Consider the following 22,166-nt stretch of genomic DNA (forward strand, 5'->3'; position numbering starts at 1 on the left):
CGAGTATCTTATATAGTATGAATATTGTACAATTTCTCCAAAAAACTTTGTTGAAATATCTATAAGTCGTAGGCTGTTTCTCAAATTCGTTACATGTTGAAATCATTTGCTTCAGTGAATATGTAAAATCTAATAATGTCGTTGCATTCATAGATGCGAAGCTGTGAAACGAACTTCACCTTTAAAAATGTGGTTTAGTTAAAAAATCTCAGATATTTGGGTTTTATATATTTTAGCCGATTAAGATATTTAGTTCAAACAGTAAATAAGCATGAAAATGCTCCTAAAGATTCCGTAAAAACGTGTATTTTTTATAAAGGAAAAACAATTATTGACTTTAAGTTACTTTTAAAAAACAATCACAAAAACAGAAAAAAAGAAGTATTCTAAATAAAGCAGGCTGCAACTATTATAATTAATGTTTGAAGTTAATATATATTTAAGAAAACAATGTCTTGCAATAAGTAGACAAGTTGAAAGTGACCACAGTTTTGACGATCCCATAGTAAATCATAATGTTCTTACGAATAATATTGCTATTATGTAACTATATTAAAAATTTAAAAGCGCCCATAAACAATTTTGAATATATGCAAATTAGCTCTAGAAGTAGTCAATTAAAAGTATTGAGAATTCAGAAAGGGAGATTTTCTAACCTTCTAAAAGTAAAAAAATATTTATAAATGGATATATCTCGTATAGACCTATATAGATTATTCTCCCGACCCTGGAGAATTATTAGGAATCAAATAAACTACATTTTAGTAAATAAAAGATTCCGAAACAGCTTTACATCTGTCAAGACTTATCCTGGAGCAAACTTGGAGACAGACTCCGTTCCACTGTTGGAAGTATTTCGAGTCAAACTCAAAGCAGAAAAGAAAAGCACAATCATACGACCTACGTATACTGAAAGACCTCGATACGAGGATGAGAGTCCAAGCCACGTTAAACGAGCAAGTGACTGCAATTAGAGACGAATCGACCGAAGAACAAACGATCAAACTTATTACAGACATAGTGCATGATGTAAAGGACAAACACTTAAAGGCAGATAGATTGTTGAAGAAAAAATCATGAATAACAGATGAGATCCTGAAACTAACGGACGAGAGAAGAGAAGCCAAAAATGACCCAGGCAAATATAAAATCATAAATATATTAATAAGAACGAAAATCAGGGAAGCGAAAGAAAATGAAGCAAGTGAACGATGCGAAGAAATTGAGACTCTGTAGTCAAAGTATGATAGTCACAATGTACATAGGAAAGTTAAAGAACTCACAGGGGACTAAGACGAAGGCAGATAAAAAATATAACTGATTTTAACGGAAACATCATCTTGGACAAACAGAGTAAAATAAGAACATGGGAATAATATCTAGAAAAACTATTTGAAGACCAAAGAGATAAAACCTTTGAGCTAGAAGAAGAGGTAAATGGTGGAGCAAGATTATTACAACAGGAAGTTTATTCCGCAATAACACAGTTAAAGGATGGCAAAGCGGCAGGCCCTAATAATATACAAGCAGAACTACTTAAACTAATGGACAACGAATCAATAGCAATAATCGCAAAGATATTCAACAACATATACAACTGGAGAAATACCAACAGAATGGCTGAAATCTGAGTTTATTGCACTTCCAAAAAAACCAGGTTGCAAAAAATGCGAAGATTATCGTACTATAAGCCTCATGAGTCATCTCCTAAAATTGTTCCTAAAGATAATTCATAAGAGAATCTACAAGCTGTGTGAAAGTCAAATTTCCCCCAACCAGTTCGAGTTCACAAATGCTGTTGGTACTAGAGAGGTTTTGTTCTCAGCACAAGTTTTATTCCAGAGATGCAGAGACGTCAACTGCGACGTATACGCATGTCTGAGATTATCCACATACTAAAAGAAGCAGGAATTAACAACCAAGATCTGAAAATAATTAGAAATCTTTACTGGAATTAGACATCAAATCTCAGAGTTAAAGGTGAACACACTGACTATGTGAAAATCATGCGTGGAGTGAGGCAAGGCTGTATTTTGTCTCCTCTAATCTTCAATCTGTACTCTGAAAGAATATTTATCGAAACTTTGCACGAAACTGAAAAAGGTATTCTACTAAATGGTTACCGGCTACACAACATCAGATATGCAGATGACATCATAGTATTTGCGGACAACTTAGAAGACCTACAAGCTCTTACGAACAAAATCACGTATTATAGTCAACAATATGGACTCAATATAAACGTTAAGAAGACAAAGCTTATAATAATTAGCTAGAAAAGGATAACAGGTCAACTCTACGTGTCAACCAATCCCCTGTAGAAAGAGTGACGCACTACAACTACCTCGGCACCATAATAAATGAAGAATGGACCAACAACCAGGAGATTAAAGCACGCATCGAAAAAGGGTAAAGATACAGGAGTCCAAAAAAAGTGGTTAAATGATCAACGCATTGAAATAGAAGAATGTGATAGAAAATATGATAGCTTACAGAATCATAAGTTACGTATAAATTCTTGATAAAATTCAAGCAATTGATAGTTCAAACTCAAATAAGCTCACACACGAAAAACTTAGCAGGCGGTGGAGAAAGAAATGGGAAGAATATAATATATGAAGCAGAACGATCCAAAGATAGGTAAAAAATAATAGAAAATAAAGTACAATTAGATTTAAGTACTCACAAATTTCGTAAGAGTACTAGTCTATAATGTTTAGAGCAATTGAAATGCGTGAAAAGAAATATAATGCAAAAAATTGTCGTAAGTGGATGACCATTGATTATTAAGAAAAAATGTGTTCTACAAAGTATAACAAAAACTTAAAAAACTAACAAAAATAATCGGGAGTAGTAGTATTAGAGGTAATGGATTTTGACAAGAGCTATGAGTCATGCCGATGCATTACACAAGTTTACCTGTTATTTACAAGGTCATAGCTCTTGTCAAATCCATTACCTATAACAGTTTTTTTTTCAAGAACATTTGATTTATTCTCCTGTATTAAGTAATAAAGTCAGCTTTTTAGCATTTTATGTAATTTATCCTACGTAGTTTTCTCGTACAATGATTTTACTCAACAATAATTTTACTAACAAATCAACAAGAAATATCGATATCTGCGCTCCAGAACAATAAAGCTTTTTCTAAGTAGTACAACCTTACTGTAATCTGCACAATCAGAAAAATACAAGAGAAGTCCATTAGGAAAAGATATCGATGCCAACCTCGCCGCAGTAATAAAATGCAAAATTCATATTTACATGAAGTTTATAGAATACGCTGTATTGAACTGACACAGCTTGAATGAAAATACGAATTCAAATATGAAGCAGTTGGTAAATAATGTTTAAGTCTGTCTTTAAATTCAGACTCTTATCTTTAATAATAATAAAATGTTATATTGTTGACTTGTAACAAATATATACGTATCTCAAACTTGGGAATGCCAAAAGTCTTTTTTAAAAAAGAATTTATTAGAGCTATAACGACTAATTACAATAAGATCAGATTCTAAAACTGAATAAAATATTAATTAAAATAAGACATATACAATTGCAATTATACAATTTACAATATTACGAAAACATAGCGTCAGCTCTCTTGAGCTCAATGTCTTTGACCATGTCAGCACTAATAAGTCCAAGGTCTGAATAAACCCATATGCGTCGCTCTATAACTCCTCTTATCCTAGATTGAGGCTCCTTGTGGGAGGTGAATTTTCGAACTGAAATTGAAATGTAGTTTCAAACTCCTTCTTACTAGATTGGAGTTGGGATCTTTAAAAAAAAATAACCACTGTAGTGGTTTATGATCAGTAATAATAGTCAAGCGTCGTCCAAATAAATACGGGCGAAAATATTTGACAGCCCATACTATTGCCAGTAACTCTTTCTCAATTGTTGAGTAATTGATTTCTGAGTTCTTCAAAGTCGGATCCAATCTTTCCTTAACTCAGTACGGCTCCTACTGTCTGTGTCAAGTTAAGAATTCATAAAGGAGCCTTATGGGAAGCGGTGATGCCAGAACTACCGATAGACTGAGATAGGCGAGAGTAGTGGAGTTGCAGCGAAAAAGCAGGGCCGAACTGCATGTTATATTGCACATTAGACGTTTTTTCACTTAGGTAACTTTAAATTTTTTTTGTTTTTTTGAAAAATAAAAATTAAAGACATGTCTTTTTCTCACAACAGTTATTTATTAAATTTCGGCTTAGGTCATCATCAGACTCTTAAAAATATTCTTAATTGTTTAATGAACAAATTGAGTGAGTATTGTGGTAGATATTATTAGTGTCAGTAAAAAACATAAAAAAACAATAAAAACTTCTGTATATTTTAAAAAAAATACAACAGAACCATAGAAATGTAACAAATTATTTGGTTTTTTAGTTTGACATTTATATATTTACAATATTACAATTATCAAAAACTATGTACATTCTTCGTCTATATCCAAATCGGAATTGTCACTACTATCATATAAATCTATAACTATGGGAGTTACGTCTTCCATTAGACCGTCCACTTCCCAAAATTTTTTCTCCAGAGTCATTACATGTTGAATATAGTTTTTCCAGTTATCAGACGTAACATTTGAAAACGCTTTTTTTATGAGGTCCTCCATATCCTTCGCTTTGAAGGTGCTGTTATTTACGGCCACATGCCTTTTTACTTGGCTCCATACCATTTCAATTGGATTTAATTCGCAATGGTATGGAGGCAAACGAAGCACTTTGACATTATTTTGTTGTTTACAAAGTTCTTCAATTTTGTAATTATCAAAATTTTGTTTAAATTGCGCGACTACCTCCAAAAGCTCGCACTTCAGATAATTTTCTTCAAAAAATATGTCTTTTTGTCTTAACCAGTCCATAATGTTATTCTTATTCCACGATTGGTTAGGCAACAACTCGGTTTTTACACTATGATATGGAGCATTGTCCATAACAATAACCGTTTTTCGAACTAAGTTGGGCAACAGTTTGTTTTCAAACCAGTTCTCAAAACACGGACCGTCCATTTCGTCGTGATAATCAGCGCTGTTTTTTTTTGCAAGGAAAAACATTTCAGCACCGTTTACAAAACCATTTTCACTTCCGGCATGGACAAGGATGAAACGTGGTCCACGCTGAGTGGGATGCTTTAGTCCAGTACTTAGCCCTTTTATGAACGCATCTCTTGCCGAGGTGACGGTTTTGTCTTTCCATTCTCTGGAAACCGAGTGCCCCACATTGACCCATGACTCATCCAAATACACAATGTCATAGCCCTCAGCCCGATATTGTTTAATGGCCCTTAAATATCCATGCCTCCATGCAATTATATCAGGACGTTCTATTAGCACGGCACTTTTATCACGTTTTGCATAAACAAAGTTCATGTCTTTTAACAACCTGTACATTGTACTGCGGGTAAAATTTGGCAAGTTTTCGTCTTGGTTCACTTTTGGCAGAAGACGATTCAAAGTAGGAGGAATGTTTTCAAAAAAAAAACTATGCACTGTTCGACGAACGCCGATACGAACACCTTCATCGTAAGTATAGTCTCTGGAGTTGTTTCGGCAACGGGTTCTTTTTCTGTTTGTTTTTACCTCAGAAAGCTCACCTTCTTTGTCTTCCTGTACGATTTTTTGAATCGTACGAACTGACACTCCTGTCATCGCGGATACTTTGTCGAATACAATACGTTGACTTTCATCTCGAAGCAAATTAATGTGGTATCTCACTACGTTTAAGATCACTTTTTTAGCACTCAGATGTAAAATTTGACCACTTTTAAACGGCAAAACTGGATCCATTTTAACAATATAATTTTTTACACTTGAGATTTGAGTGCGCGATGGTTATGCCTTAACCCTTGTCCGGGCAGAAGAATTTAAAAACGTAATCGGGCAGTTTGGGCTTATGTATACAGACAAACATATAATCTCCACTTCACCTAATTACACTATTTTGAAAAACATACCGCTCATTTATCTATAACTCATAAACCTGTCTGCTTTCCAAATGTGCTTTCCAAATGACACTATTGTTTGGAATGACTAAGTACATAAAGAGAATTAGAAAACTATTAATAGTCAATTATAAAGTAATCAATATTGTTTACTGTTAGGGCCTGTTAGCCCGGCTTGCCCGATAATGGAAGTTTAAGCACAATATCTTAATTATTATTGCTTTCTATTTATTAACTATTGTGAAAGTAATATTTTATAAATAATTTTGAGAGTTGACACCTAAGCTGTCAGAATTACCTGTGCCATAATAATTAACCAATTGCGTAAAACCTAATATTTTAACCACTAATAAAGACATTTTTCTAATAATCTTTAAAATCACTTCCCTGAAAATGTAACCATATTTATAAGTAATTGTAGTCGTTAAGCTTATTAAATAGATACGTACCTATCTTTTTAAAATAAATTTGATTAACATTGGAAAATATAAATAAAAATTTGAATATAAATAAAGAATGGGTTATTTCGGCCGGCCCTGCATAGTCCCGTGAACTATTGGCAACATACGCCCGTAAGAAATGCACTGGCCTATCTGTTCAGTTGTGAATTCTTAACTTGAAACAGTCTTTAGTGCAAAATTACTAGCATCTGTAGTGAGATTGAAAGGACGGGAGAAGTCAGGATACTGTAATATGGATTCATTTGTGAGAAGTTATTTACAAGTTTCAAAACATTGGATGTAATCTGAATCGCTTACATTAATTTCAGCATTTTTCTTTAGGCGAGGAGTTAGTGGTTTAGTAAGTTTAGAAAAATCTTTGATAAATTTTCTATAATAACCTAAAAGTCCTAAAAATTCTTTTAATTGTTTAGTATTTTTGGGTATTGGAAAATTTTTTATAGCTTTTATTTTGTCTGGGTTCGCCTTAACACCTTATGGCGTTACGATGTGACCTAAATATGCGACTTCTTTCTTTAAGAACTCAGATTTACTCTATTTAAATTTTGAAATTTGATTCTCTTAATCTTTGAAATACTTCTCTTAAATTAACTAGATGCTCCTGAAGACTTGTACTAAATATAAGTATATCGTCAAAATAAACCAAACATTTTTCATTTTGTATACCTCTTAGGATATTATCCATAACCCCTTGGCATGTTGCTGGGGCGTTACGGAGTCCGAAAGGCATTCGCAAAAATTCGTAAAGACCATTTTCTGTATTGAATGCAGTTTTTTGAATATCGCTTTCATCCATCTCGATTTGATGAAACCCGGAAGCGAATGTCGTGAAGTAATGACACCTTCCAAGTTTATCCAATAGGTCACTAATATTAGGTAAAGGGTATCTATCACCAAGTGTGATAGCATTAAGGCGTCGATAATCTATTATGACTCTAAACTTTATATATATATATATATATATATATATATATATATATATATATATATATATGTATATATATATATATATATGTATATATATATATATATATATATATATATATATATATATATATATATATATATATATATAAATATGTTGAATTGTATTCTTTACAATTTATTTTATAAATAACTTAAACACAACAGCCCTAGCCAAATATTCTCTAGAAAATAGCCATTCTTTTGATTTTGAAAATGTACAGATTTTGGAAAAAAAACAAAATTACAACAAAAGATGCATATTGGCGATGATTCACATAAAAAAAGATCCAAAGTCCATCAATAATAAGACTGACATCAAGGATCTTTCCAATATATATCATAATTAATAAAATGAGTTGTTTTTTAAAAGCACTATGGCAGATTTTTAAGATACGATCCTGAACCACTCCTATTTTAAGATACCTGCCAGATGTCATCTGTCAATGTCAGATGCCAATTGTTTAATCCATGTTAAACTTAAAAAAAATGTAAATATGAAATTTAATTGTAAAATGTAATGTTTAAAGTTTGATAAAGTGCTTATTGAAAATGGCAAATTTGCCGAAACGCTTAGGCAGAACTTTTACATTTATATTTACATTATATATTATATATTTACATTATATAATTATATTTCATGTTTACACTCCTAAGAAGTCTAACATGGATTGGAAATCTATGGTATCTGACATGACATTGACAGATGACAGCTGGCTGGTATCTTTAAACACGAGTGGTTCAGGGTTCTATCTTAACTTTTGTGCTTAATTTTATTTTACTGTGAGATAAAAATCTTATAAAATTGAAAAATATTAAAAAAGAAACCAGTAATTACATGAAAACACTTAATATTATGCCTTAAACCTAATACTTTCATCACCATTTCTTGAAATTTAGTGTCTGTAATTTTGAAACTATACTATAGAACAAAAACAATAGACGCTATCGAAATAATCGCGTCGCCAAAATGAGATTGGGCTAGACACGTCGCCGATGGACAAGACGTATTGTCAATTAGAGTCAAAGACAAGAAACACTACGTAGTAGAGGCCGCCCACCAACCAGATGAACTGATTGCCTAAACAATGTTAGCAGTAACAGGATGCAAGCCGTAAAACAAAGACAGATGAAAAGAGCTGAGAGAAACCTATGTCTAGCAATGGACATGTACAGGTTGATGATATTTAATATTGTAAGGTGGAAAAACTGATATGTAAATGGTAAGTCATGACCAGATCTCAGTGGTATTAAATACCGACGAGGTGTTAAAAACATAAATAAACATAAAATTGTATAATAATAAAAATGTAAAATATTTAACAGTTCCAACATCAATCAATAAATTTTATTTATTGACAAGCATACATTAATGATACAAACACTGCCGATATTATCATTTTTCCTTACATGAGATTTATTTTAATCTTCGAATGTAAAGAAAAGAGGTGTTTGAGTAAGACTGAATACGGAACATATAGCCTGATATATCTGATGGATTTGATATATGGAAAGGCGATATATCATAAATTTGACGGAATTATATTCAATTTTTTTAACTCTTATCGCAACTTCACGTAGTTACACAGACAAATGCCGAGCAGTCTAACATATAGAAATCCATTATTTTTGTAGTTTGATGTATTAGCATCGACTTAAAAGTGATGAGGCTATTTTTAGCCTTACCCGGATATATTTTACATAGGGATCTTGTTTACTTAAGAAAATATTGTATAACTTATGCTGCGTCAAGTTTATTTAGGGTCGATGTTAATGCTTTTCCATTTGAAGCCCGAAAGGTAAAATGATTTTTTTTAAGATGTGTTTTACTACTATAATAATTATTTATGCATTCGGGGCGAAAAGTGTTACACCATTAATTAATTAATTTTTTTAATAGCTTGATCCATACAATAAATAAAAGAAAAAAAGAAAAATACGAAAATGGGAGTGGAAACATTAAATTTACCAGTAAGTATGCTTTTCATCCAGAGCCCTAGCCAAATTAAATTGATGTACAAATAAGAAATTCGACAAGGTCACTTTTCACGCTAAGGTGTCTTTCACAGCTAATTTTTACTACAATATAAAACGAGCAATGGCGAGCGAGGTAATATTACATAAGGGTTAACGTGAGAAACAAATGCTAAACACATTTAAGTCGACTCATTCAACACAAATTAAATTTTTTTCTTGGTTCTTTTTAAAAATTCTCAGATGCTTTGTTTTATTTTATAGTTTCGTCGGGACACGTATACGAGAGAAGCTTGATTTTGTGGGAGAGGTACTTGTTCTTGCGAAAGAAGTTTACATCAAATAATTGCACCATCATTTTGTTTGCATTCAAACAGCGAATGATTATTATCATCATCATAACTATTGTAATATTCTCTCATGTCACTTTCATCATAAGTCACTTTTTGGCCTTCTCTTTAAATTTAAAGAGTTTCAAAAATCCTTCTAAAAGAGTGATAAAAGAGTATATACTACCGATATCTTTTACCTATATTTTACTATTAACCCGCATTAACCTTTTTCTTGTTGTTTGAAACGTTGTAAACGTTTGGCATTCCTTTCCTCAGGTAGCTTAGCTTCCTCCGTGGATGTGTTGGTTGTTGCTCTGGAAACCTCAGAGTCTTCTAACATTATTGCCACAAATTGGTCGCATTGCTCCTGTAGTGATCCTTTACCAAGTTAATATGCTCCTTTTCTAACTTAGCTGCACAGTACTGAAGACGACCAATAGTCAGAAATACGTATAGACGGTTGCCTTCCATCTTATACACATACACTCGTGATCATAAAATCCGGGTCACCTTGAAAATTTCAAGTTTCTGGAATATTTTTCCTCTGATGTAGTAATAACCTTTTTTTTAGGCTAACGTATTTTTTATTTGTCATCAATGTTTGTTTTGAAAGAAAAAAAAACACGATTTTTTATTGTTTTTATTGAAAAAGCAGAAAACAAACCAAATTGTTGATAAAACAGGCATACGAAAAAAAATGGAAAATACAGAACGTGGTAAAATGTCTGTGAAATTTTAATGACTAATATCGTGTATTGTCTCCACTTGCTCTAATGACCTCTTGCAGACGACGGGGCATACTCTCAATTTTTCTCCGGATTACATGTTGTGGTATGTTATTCCACTCTGTCACTAACAGATCCTTAAGCTCCTGTCCGTTCTTAGGAGGAGATGTTAGGGGTTGAATACATTTTTTCAAATCGTCCCAGATATGTTCGATGGGATTCAGGTCCGGAGACCTAGCTGGCCAGGGTAACCTCGTAATTCCAACCTCGTCCAATTATTGCATACTGATCGTGGCAACGTGCGTTCGCGCGTTGTTCTGCATAAAAACGACGTTTTCTCCAAGCCTTGCCATGGTATGCATAACATGTTCTTCCAGTGTCTCCGTAATGTCCCTTCATGCAGTTAAGGACCCATTTTCGATGAAGGGTAATTCTGTGCGGAAGTCGAAGGATACACCTCCCCAAGCCATGACCGAGCCTCCACCAAATGGCATTCTTGGAGCAATGCAAGCTTGTGAAAATCATTCACCGGTTCTCCTCCAAACTCTTACACGTCCATCGGATCCAGTTAGGCAGAAATGGGATTCATCTGAAAATAACTCTTTGCTCCAATCGTTAATGCCCCAATGCGCGTATTGTCGAGCAAAAGCTAGTCGTGCAACTCGATGCGCCAGGCGAAGTGGCGGTCCTGTAGCCATTACCCGAGAAGATAGTCCAAAAGAACGAAATCTTCTTCTGACTGTTGCAACGCTAACATTGCGATTTCGTACTTCCTGTAGACGATTTCGATGCATAATCGCAGTTGAGGTCCGGTTTCGTAAAGCCTGAAACACAAGAAAACGGTTATCTCGTACGATGGTCATTCTTCTTCGTCCAGAACCAGGTCGTCTGCATAGCAAACCCTTCTCCTGAAAGCGTTGAAGCACTCGTTGAACCGTAGAAAGGCTTACGCCAACAGTTCTTGCGACTTGCCGTTGAGTGCGTCTTTCACAAGCGTAACAATTTGTGTCGTTTCAACAACAGTCAAGGATATTTTTGGCAACAAATAAACAATAATAAACACTAATAATGGCACCAATAAACACTAATAGTGGCAATAATAAACGTTTGTTCGTTGCGTTTGAACAGAAAGTCGGAGCACAAATGAGACATTTAAAACAAGCGGCAGTTACAGGTACCGTTCATTTTGGGAAGTGTGCGCTTTCCCGCGAAATCGGCATTATTGAAATTCTTTGTTGCAGGAGAAAGGAAACCGCTAAGCCGACAACAATTCCCAGAAACATGCATGAGTTTGTATTTGTGTTATTATTATTTACGATAAAGCTCGTTAAAAATGAACTATCGGTGATTTGATTTTCAAGGTGACCCGGATTTTAGATTTTAAATTTTAGATTTTAGATTTTAGATCGCGAGTGTATTTTATTATATTTCTTTTCTTTGTTGCGAGCTATGCCGATGTATATATATATATATATATATATATATATATATATATATATATATATGTATATAAATATATATATATATATATATATATATATATATATATATATATATATATATGTATGTATATTCTTTCTCTGGGATCTTACAGCTTTTTGCCAATTCTCAGATAAAATATTTGATATTAAGTAAATTTTTGATATTTAAAAAAATTTTGAAATTATTTATCTCAGTGGTTTATAACATTACGTAGGAGATTATCAGGTGAGCCATAAAAACCGTAACATCTACATATAATTTTTAAACAGGGTATCACATTTTTTTTTGTTTTTATTAAAAAATTACAATTTTCAGTTCCTGGGTATTCTTAAACAAAAATATAATATTATCGCTCACTTCAACTGTGTAAATGATGTGTAGGATGATAAGAATGTCCAACTTTTTCGACTACAGCTTCAAAGCCAGATTTAGGTCCAGATCTGTACTTCACAATTCTGTAAGTACCATCTGCTTCCTTAAGAGTGTACATCCCTACAACATGGTCGCCCTCTCGATGTTCATAGTGAGATTTATGGTCGTGTGTATGGGGGTCGTGGACACCATATTCAAATCTGTACCCAACATGGTCCTAAAATTAGTGAGAATACAGTTTTATAATTTAGATAATATAAAAATAAGTACCGCAAATATAGATTGTAAAGTTTGGTCAATCAATGTAAAGTTTTGTGTCGAACAATCAGCATAATGGTCATAGACAAGACACACTCCCTATTACACTAGCCCTAGGTTAAGTCATAAAAACTTCTGAAAGTAACACTAACGACAAAATAATTTACTAGATACATTAAAGAGAGTCTATAGTTAAAAGGCTACTTACAGTTTCAGGAAGCTCCAAAAACGATGAGACTTGTAATAAATGTCCAGAAAGCAAACATATTACAGTGTCAGCAACTCCTCAAAGACTGATGCAGAAATTATAAGAATTTATACAGGGTGTTAGTAAATATTTAAGGGAGATTGGAGTAAGGGGGAGAAGAAGACAGACAGTCGACAGAGCAGGATGGAAGAATGTATTGAGGCAGGCCAAGGCTCACGAAGGGTTGTAGCGCCAACTGATTACGTAGTTTAATAAGTGTGACAAACTTTGGGATGATTTTGCATAACAAAATATTGACAATTTTTTATATAAATGTATGTCCGTAAATGCTTCGTTTTCCGAGATATACGGTGTTAAAATTTTTTTACAAACTGACGATTCATTTATTGCTCTAAAATTGGTTAAGATATACAAATGAAATTTGAATAGTTTCAAAAGGTAGTTATTACGCATTTTTTGACATACTATTAGAAATTTTATTTTTATCATTGGAGCGCATACGGGTAATGGTCTCAATTTGTTTAAATAAAAAATGGTACATCACTTAGATATTTTATATTAAAAATCATTTTTAAATTCCTCGTTTAATGTGTAACAAAAGAAGATCATACCAATCATATTTATTCTTCCTGACGTTTATATTATTTCTTTTTGTGTTGTGAAAATAGCAAATATTTAAAAAATTACTTAATCAATTTTTGGATACATGTAGGTATTGACATATGTTATAAAAAATTATAATATATACACATATATAATGCAAATATAATTTTAAACTGTTATACTCACTCCTGCGTTAACTAGAGCTATCGTTAAAATTAGGAAACCCCAAACACTAACCTAAAACATACGAAATTAAGAAATACCCCCAAAATAAAATGTTTTTCTTACAGTTCTCATCTTTGTTACAGTAGACGTAATGTTGTTTTGTTTTATTTATTTTATAAACAACCAACCTTATATAGAAAATAAATAGTTAATCCCACTATGTCGATTCATGCGTGACACTGCAATAAACTAATGAATCGTATCTTTGATAGGAAGCATTAAAATTCTTTTCCTGATGCCAACTATTACTTTACACTATAAGCAAGCGATATTAATTTTGAACTCATTTTAGATACTTACGATAAATATATTGTGTTGAACTGTATGGGTTTTTACATGCAAAATGTCTAAAAATACATTTCTTTTATAAGCTTCTGTAATGCCATAATGGTATTATGGCCACCTTCTTTATATAGTTCAGCTGGGAGATTATCTATTCCGGGTGATTTGTTTCTGGCTAGTTTTTTAACTGCATCTTTAACTTCAAGAATAATTGGTAGTTCTCCTTTCCTCTCGTCTGCTCCCCTTACCCCATCTCTTTCGTCTTTCAGGTTTTCTTCTTCTTCCTCCACATTAAGTGCCTGGTTAGAGTATTTCACTCGTCTATTCAACACATTTTTCCTTGTTGTTAATAGGTCGCCATTTTGACTTCTGCATTGTCTTGTGGTTGCCTTGAATTTTTTTCTGTTGATGTTAACTTTCTTATAGAATGCTCTGAATTCTTTCTCTCTTTTGAGGTTTTCTATATATTTAAGTTCCGTATTTACGTGGTTTCGACATAGACATCATAGGTAGGTCCACAGAATCTCTGACTGAAGCATTTCGGTCGTTAAGAGCATCTGCACACAGAATGGGACTAAATATAAATGTTCAAAAGACCAAATATATGTGTTGCACCAGGTCAAGCAACCCGACACCGACACGAATAATAATTGATGACCTAGAACTGGAAGGTGCTGACACCTTCATATACTTAGGGTCGCTGCTAACCAAAGATAACAACGTCAGTGAAGAAATCAAAAGAAGAATAGTGCTCGCCAATAAGTGTTACCATGGCTTAAGAAGACAGATGGCCTCAAAAATGCCTAGAAAAATTAAACTAACTGTATACAAAACACTAATAAGACCAGAGCTAACATATGGTTCAGAAACTTGGACACTAACACAGAATGACCAAGAATTGTTCAAACGTTTTGAGCGAAAAATACTAAGACGAATATATGGAGGCATAAAAGAACAAGGTTTGTGGCGCAGGTGTTACAATTTTGAGTTGTATAGAAGATTTGGAGAACCTGACGTTGTAAAATTGATTAAGGTAGCACGCCTCAGATGGATAGGTCATGTAATCAGACGAGAGGAAGATGCCATAGTCAGAAAAGTTTTTGATCGAAGAGGGCCGATCGGACAACGAAGAAGAGGAAGACCGAGACTTAGGTACCAAGACAACCTGGAAAATGATTTGAAGTCTATCGTAATTAGAGCATGGAGAAGAGTTGCCAGAGACAAGGGCGAATGGAGGATTGTTCTGAAGAAGGCTTTGGCTCATAAAGAGCTGTAACGCCACTGATGATGATGATTTAGGTGGTTTCGTTTTTTTATGTGTCCTCTTTTCTTCTCTTCTCTTTGTCTGGTAATTCTATACAGTTCGATATATATGCAATTACAATGTTTTAATTTTATTTAATTTAAGAAAACATCATCCATACGTGAGACATGGATATATTATAATAGATAGCCAGGAGCCTCCAAACCAATTTTAAGCTCTTTTTCTCGGTCGATTCATCCATGAATTATCTCGTCCTGTATAAATGTAACGATAAGTAATATTGTTTATTATATTTGCCTATTAATTATCTAGCGAATGGCCGGCATAAGAAACAAAATTTACAAGTTTAACAAAACCTCTTAATTAATTTTAATCTTCATCAAATATTTTTTTATTATTTCCAAAGAATATTAGATATATACTATATTTTAATTACAATTTGAAATGTTAATTTTCAAATATAATAGTCAATGTTGAATAGTTACAAAATTTTAATCTTTTCTTAAAATTATGTGAAAATTCTTCTTTATTGCCTGACAAACACAGAACAATTTAATACAATTTTATTGAGACATTATACCTTCGTAAATAATGTAAATTCGTTTGTTTTATTTTTGGTTGGGAATATAATCATTGGGTTATTTTTAGAATTGGTTATAAAAGATGTCTTAAAATTCATTTAGATGAATTTTGTTAAATTATGATAAATTTATCGTAAGTAATATACTATTTATATTTTTAACAGCTTTATTTTTTAACTCGTTAAAAATTTTATTTTATTTTTATATTTCGTCTTTTTTTTTTCAATTTTTTAGAAGTTAAAAATAAAAAAAATTGTGGCACCCTTTTTGCAATTTGTTTAATATTTGTTTCCTATGTTCTATTTATTAGAAATTTCTGGTTTAGTTTTAGTAGCTCCCCAAGTCTGTTTTAGTTTGTGTACTATTAGAAATGTCTGAAGAACCACTTCCACATCTCTTTCGACCCTGAGCAACGCGTCCTCTTTATTTTGTGTATCTAAAACACTATCTACCGTTTGAGATGCTACAAAAGAAACAAACTGCAAAAAAAATTATGAAGGCCATATCAAATTCCGAAATGAGACCAAAATGTAACATATATAGCAGTACAACATACATAATAAATATATATATATATATATATATATATATATATATATATATATATATATATATATGTATATATATATATATATATATATATATATATATATATATGTATATATATATATATATATATATATATATATATATATATATATATATATATATCTATATATAATGGTATATAGCTGGACGCAACGCGAATTTTAAAGAAGCTGACATGAGAAATTTAATTACAGCAGCGTACCAGATCATTACGTCAGAGAAATGGAAAAACTACGTAAACAACGTAACAGCATCAGAAAAAAAATGTGGGAAATTGACAATTTGTTGGATATATTATTTTAAATTACTATAAATATAAATAACGGAGATAGTGATGACAATGACAATAATAATGATAATGATGATCGTGAAGCAGAAACTAAATGTGACAGCGATTGACAGAAAAAGGAACTAAATATAATGGTGTACAATTACGATTACTTACACACGAAATTAAATACAATGACTTATTTTATTTTAAACTTATTTATTAGTTTTATTTTCGGATATTTCTACGTTTTGTTACTGCCAACATATACAGTGCGGTTTTTAAAAGTCCTTCCCCCCTTAACTTTTGAACGGAACAATACATAAATAAAATGTTTCTTTATATTTTAGTTTAATTTTATTCGATTTTCTTTAAATCTATAAACAAATGGTTTGTATCGCTAGCACATACTGTAGAATTAAAAACAAACTGCTTGTGGGACATAAATAAAAGACATTTCTTAATTTCTATTTTATTTTAATTTAATCCAAGTATGTTGTAGAAAATATTATTTATGTTTGAGAACCACTGACAGAAGGAAGCCAGACAGGGTCGTTAGTGGGCATTAGTACTTAAGCTACCCTCAACACAAAAGATGGATTAGGCTAAGTAGTAAGAAGTGACGTTTATTTTAATACAAGTTTGCAAAGAAGTATGGCATCGATGTTGTGCATTTACCCTGTACAGACTAGTCACTTTGAGACAATCTATAGTATAGGTAGGCAACATAATTTTATTCCCACTTTAAAGTGAGATCAATAAATCATAATTTCTTCTACGAATTTAAATATTTAATTGTTGCTCTTAATTGCCCAGCGTAGATATTGATCTGAACGATTATCATAAAAATTACCAAAATTCAAAAAGTCATCGTCCGATAACTACTTGTATACAATTTTTGTTTTAGTCCTAAACTTATAAATGATAGACTATTGGATTTTTTAAAAGTAGTGTAATTGAGTCACTTGTTTTTTGTGGAAAATTCTGATGTTTACATCATTTAAAGTCCTCCTCTTTTATCAGTCATCTCAATCAATCAATCAGTTTATAACGTTCTACGCCGTCGTCTGATTTTCAGTCTTCATTTATCTCGGTCCTTCCAAAGGTTTGCTTTAACTCCACTCTCCCTTAAGTCTTTATCGATTCCTTCTCTCCAACTTAATCTCGGTCTACCTTGCTTTCTTTTTTCATGCGGTGTCCAGTTTAATACTTTCTTTGGTATTCTGTGTTCATCCATTCGTTGGACGTGTCCATACCATCTTAGAGTTACCAACACATGGTTCCAACTCCACCCCCGTCGCCTTTATACTTGGAAATCTCCAGCCGATAGAGCTCAGAACATAATAAGAAATCAAATAGACTTCATTCTTATCAACGGTAGATTCAGCACAACTGCCAAAAGAGCTTGCACATACCCTGGAGCAGATGTCCCTTCTGACCACGTACTATTAGTGGCCGTCATAAAGATCGCTCTTTCATGCAAGAACAAGCCTGAAACTCAACAACAGATAGCACTGGACAAACTGAAAGACCCAATGATACAAGCAGAAATAAGCAATGAAATAAACGCACAAATTCAAATATTGACGACAAACATTGCCGAAGATCTAACACCAACATGGAATACGATTACAAGTGCTGTAACAGACATCATGAAAAACAACTTAGGGTACAAAAGAAATAACAAGAGGCAAAAATGGATGACAGAAGAAATACTATTACTAATGGAAGAACGACGAAGACACAAGAATAACCAAGATGGCAGCAATATGTATGAAAACATTAACAGGCAAATAAAAGCAAAAATAAGAATAGCAAAAAATGAATGGCTTAAGCAACAATGTATCTATCTAGAACATTTACAACGACAGCACGACGACCGTAATTTACATAAAAAGCTTAAGGAGACTGCTGGTATATACAGAAAACGAAGACCAACTACCATAGTTAGTCAGGATAACCAGATAGTGCTGGGGGAAAAGGAGAAAATTGATATATGGGAAAATTATATCCAGAAGCTCTTCCATGACGAAAGACCCATGAGTGAAGTTTATACAGACGACCAGCTGACTGGCCCTTCAATCACCAAAGAGGAGATAGAAAAGGCAATATTAAATTTAAAAAACAATAAGGCACCTGGATCAGATGAAATCCCGTCAGAAATACTCAAATTACTAAATGAAAGGGGAATTTCAACACAAAATATTTAACTTAATTTATGAAACTGGCTGCTATCCTCAACACTGGTTACGCTCTACCTTTATTCCCCTGCCCAAGAAAGTCAATGCAAAATGATGTGAGGATCGCAGACTCATTAGCCTGATGAGTCACACTTTAAAGATATTCTTAAAAATACTACATTAAAGATTATACAAAAAATGTGAACGGGACATCAGTGACTCCCAGTTCTGGTTTAGGCAAGGTTTAGGAACACGAGAAGCAATAGTAGCAACGCAAGTGCTGGTCCAAAATTGTTACGATCAGAAGAAGGATGTGTTCCTATGCTTTTTAGATTACCAAAAAGCGTTTGATCGTGTCCAACACCACAAGTTAATGCAAATCCTCAAGAAAGTTGATATAGACCAAAAAGACATAAGATGCATTGAAAACTTGTACTGGCATCAAACGGCACAGTTAAAAATAGACAATTCTATATACAAACCCATACATATAAGAAGGGGCGTTCGACAGGGATGTGTGCTTTCCCCTCTTTTATTTAACATTTATTCGGAAGCCATATTTCAAGAGTCTTTGGAGGATGCAAAATGGGAATCAAAGTGAATGGAGTATTGATCAACAACATACGATATGCTAATGATGGTGTCTTAATTTGTGACAACATAGTCGATCTTCAACAACTTGTCACTATAATCGGAGAATAAAGTAAGCGAATGGGATTAGAGATTAATACCAAAAAAACAAAATTTATGATCATCTCCAGAAACTTGGATGCACTTGAAAACTCCACCATAACACTGAATACTAAGTCCATTGAAAGAGTGAGTAAATTTAAATACCTGGGATCGTGGCTTTTTGAAGACTGGGCATCGGACAGGGAAGTAAAATGTCGCATTGAGCAAGCTCGACAAGCTTTCGTAAAATTCAGGAAGGTACTGACTTGTTCAGAGTTCGATCTAAGAGACTAAGGTTTACTAAGTGCTACGTGTGGTCAGTGCTGCTATATGGCGTAGAGGGCTGGACACTCAAAACGAGGGATATAAACAGATTAGAAGCTTTCGAAATGTGGCTTTATCGCCGTATCCTAAAAATACCATGGACAGCGAAAATCACAAATATAGATGTCCTTAAAAGAATAAACCAAGAACGCCAACTTTTCGAAACCATCAAGAAAAATACCAGTTCCTCCAACTTATAATCGAGGGTAAAATTGAAGGCAAGAGAGGAATGGGACGCAAGAAAATGTCCTGTCTCCGAAACATAAGGCAATGGACAGGGATTAACGACATACAATCTCTGATACATATTGCAAGAAATAGAGAATTAATGGAAAATGTGATAGCTAACATCCATTAATGAATTTGCATCTGAAGAAGAAGAAGATACCGTCTTAGTTGATTTATTCTTATGTCCTTTGTTATATTGTGCTTAACACCATAATTTCTCGTAGTCATCAGTCATCTCCAGGTATTCAAACTCTTCAACACGTCCAAACGATTTTTTGTTATTGATTGTTAACGTAACAATACAATTCCTATTAATTTACATTTCTTTGGTTTCAAATTGATAATCTTAAGTCCAAATAAAGAATACTTTAAATCAAGAGACAGTTTCTATAATACGTGATACATTTAACGAATCGTAAAAATGTCGAAACAATATATCCTCTTCCGCACCTGACCGCAAATGTTTATTTAGCTCTGCGGTATTATGGAATCTTAATCTAGCCAATTAAGGTTAATTCCTAGTGAACTGTGAAACCATATTTTCAAAGTAGCCGATCATGAATGAAAATTTGTTGAAATTATTTTCGTAATTTTGTATAAAAATAGAAACTGCATACTAGAAACTGTAAAACGAAAACTGACTATTTCAAGGTCACTATGTAATGACTTTTTAGGTTAATAACTATTTAAAATATATGCGTTAAAAGTTGCGTATTTTTTAGATTTTGAATTAACGGTTTTGTAATAATTATCTGAAATATTGCGGTTTTAATCCACATCAATAAAGTTTATAACCTAAAAATATTTGAGTTCAATATAATAGTTCAACATTTATACATGTAAAGGGAATACCAAAATAGAAAGCTTTCACAATTAAGGTCTTGTACTAAGGTCTTTCTAGGTAAACTGGTGATCCTGTGGTAGCATTATGTTATTATAGAAAATTTTACATTAACCAAATATAAATCTTTAATTGTTATAAAAGCAATACACAATAAACATTTAACAGCAGTACCGAAAAAAGGTTAGTTATTGTACAAACTAAAATTAGGTCGATTGCTAACTTCCGATATCATTTAGTTCCTAAGAGAATCTGAATATGCTTTCAGTTGATCCGAAAGATCAATGTAAGCTTTGGCTTTGTTATATTCTGCAACAGCTTATGTTCTTCGATCTTTTTTCCACGTTGTTTCACTACCACTACCTCATCGGTGTTGGGAGGTAAGAAAACCAGTATATATGTGCTTCATTGATTTTGAAAAGGCATTTGATTGCGTTCAGCATACCAGACTAATTACCGCCTTGCAGAGCATCCAACTAGATGAGAAAGACATCAAACTTATTGCCAAACTTTACTGGAACCAAACAGCCATTATTAATACCAACAACAGAGAATCAAAGCCCATCAGTATTGAACGAGGCGTAAGACAGGGCTGTGTACTGTCTCCCACCCTCTTTAACGTGTATTCTGAGAATCTATTTAGGGAAGCTTTAAAAGATCAAAAAGGAATTATCATAGGAGGAGAAATACTTAACAATATACGGTACGCCGACGATACTGTGATTCTAGCTGAAAACATCGACGATCTGCAGGAGCTAATCAATAGAGTTGACATGGAATGCACAAATTGGGGACTGTCGATAAATATCGATAAAACTAAATACATGGTGACCAGTAAAGTGGATATCGGCGCAACCCAACTGATATTAAACCAACAACCGCTGCAGAGAGTTCAGAGATTCAAATACCTTGGATGTTGGATTACCCAAAATCTGGGTTCATCCTTCGAAATTCGATGTAGAATTGAACATGCAAGAAACTCATTTCAAAAATTCAAGCCTCTATTATCCAATAACTCATTAAATTTGGAAATCCGTGAAAAGTTTACAAGATGTTACGTGTGGTTTGTACTTTTGTATGGATGTGAAACTTGGACTTTAAACGCCGATATCATGAATAAAATCGAGGCGTTTGACATGTAGTTGTATCGAAGGATACTAAAAATTCCATGGACTTGCAGAACCAGAAACAAAGAAGTTCTTCGAAGAATGGGACATCAACGAACTCTATTAAATATTATTAAGAGGCGTAAACTAGAATATCTTGGACATATAATCAGAGGACCAAGATATGAGTTCCTTCGGTTAATTCTCAACGGTAAAATCGAAGGAAAGAAATGGATAGGACGGAAGAAACTCTCTTGGTTGAGGAATTTGCGGC

General features: G+C 33.1%; 1 protein-coding gene across 1 annotated transcript; it reads right to left on the reverse strand.

Moving 5' to 3' along the window:
• Window positions 1-12,243: 12,243 nt before the first annotated feature.
• On the reverse strand, window positions 12,244-13,713 carry LOC140440168 (cuticle protein 19-like). Its single transcript, XM_072530483.1, has 3 exons — window positions 13,622-13,713; window positions 13,520-13,570; window positions 12,244-12,481 (listed from the first exon to the last, which is right to left on the reverse strand). Exons 1-3 carry the CDS (start codon window positions 13,628-13,630, stop codon window positions 12,251-12,253), a joined length of 291 nt encoding a protein of 96 aa, XP_072386584.1. The 5' UTR covers window positions 13,631-13,713; the 3' UTR covers window positions 12,244-12,250.
• Window positions 13,714-22,166: the final 8,453 nt, after the last annotated feature.

The sequence above is a fragment of the Diabrotica undecimpunctata genome, chromosome 4, assembly GCF_040954645.1.
Source record: "Diabrotica undecimpunctata isolate CICGRU chromosome 4, icDiaUnde3, whole genome shotgun sequence".
Classification (NCBI taxonomy): Eukaryota; Metazoa; Arthropoda; class Insecta; order Coleoptera; family Chrysomelidae; genus Diabrotica; species Diabrotica undecimpunctata.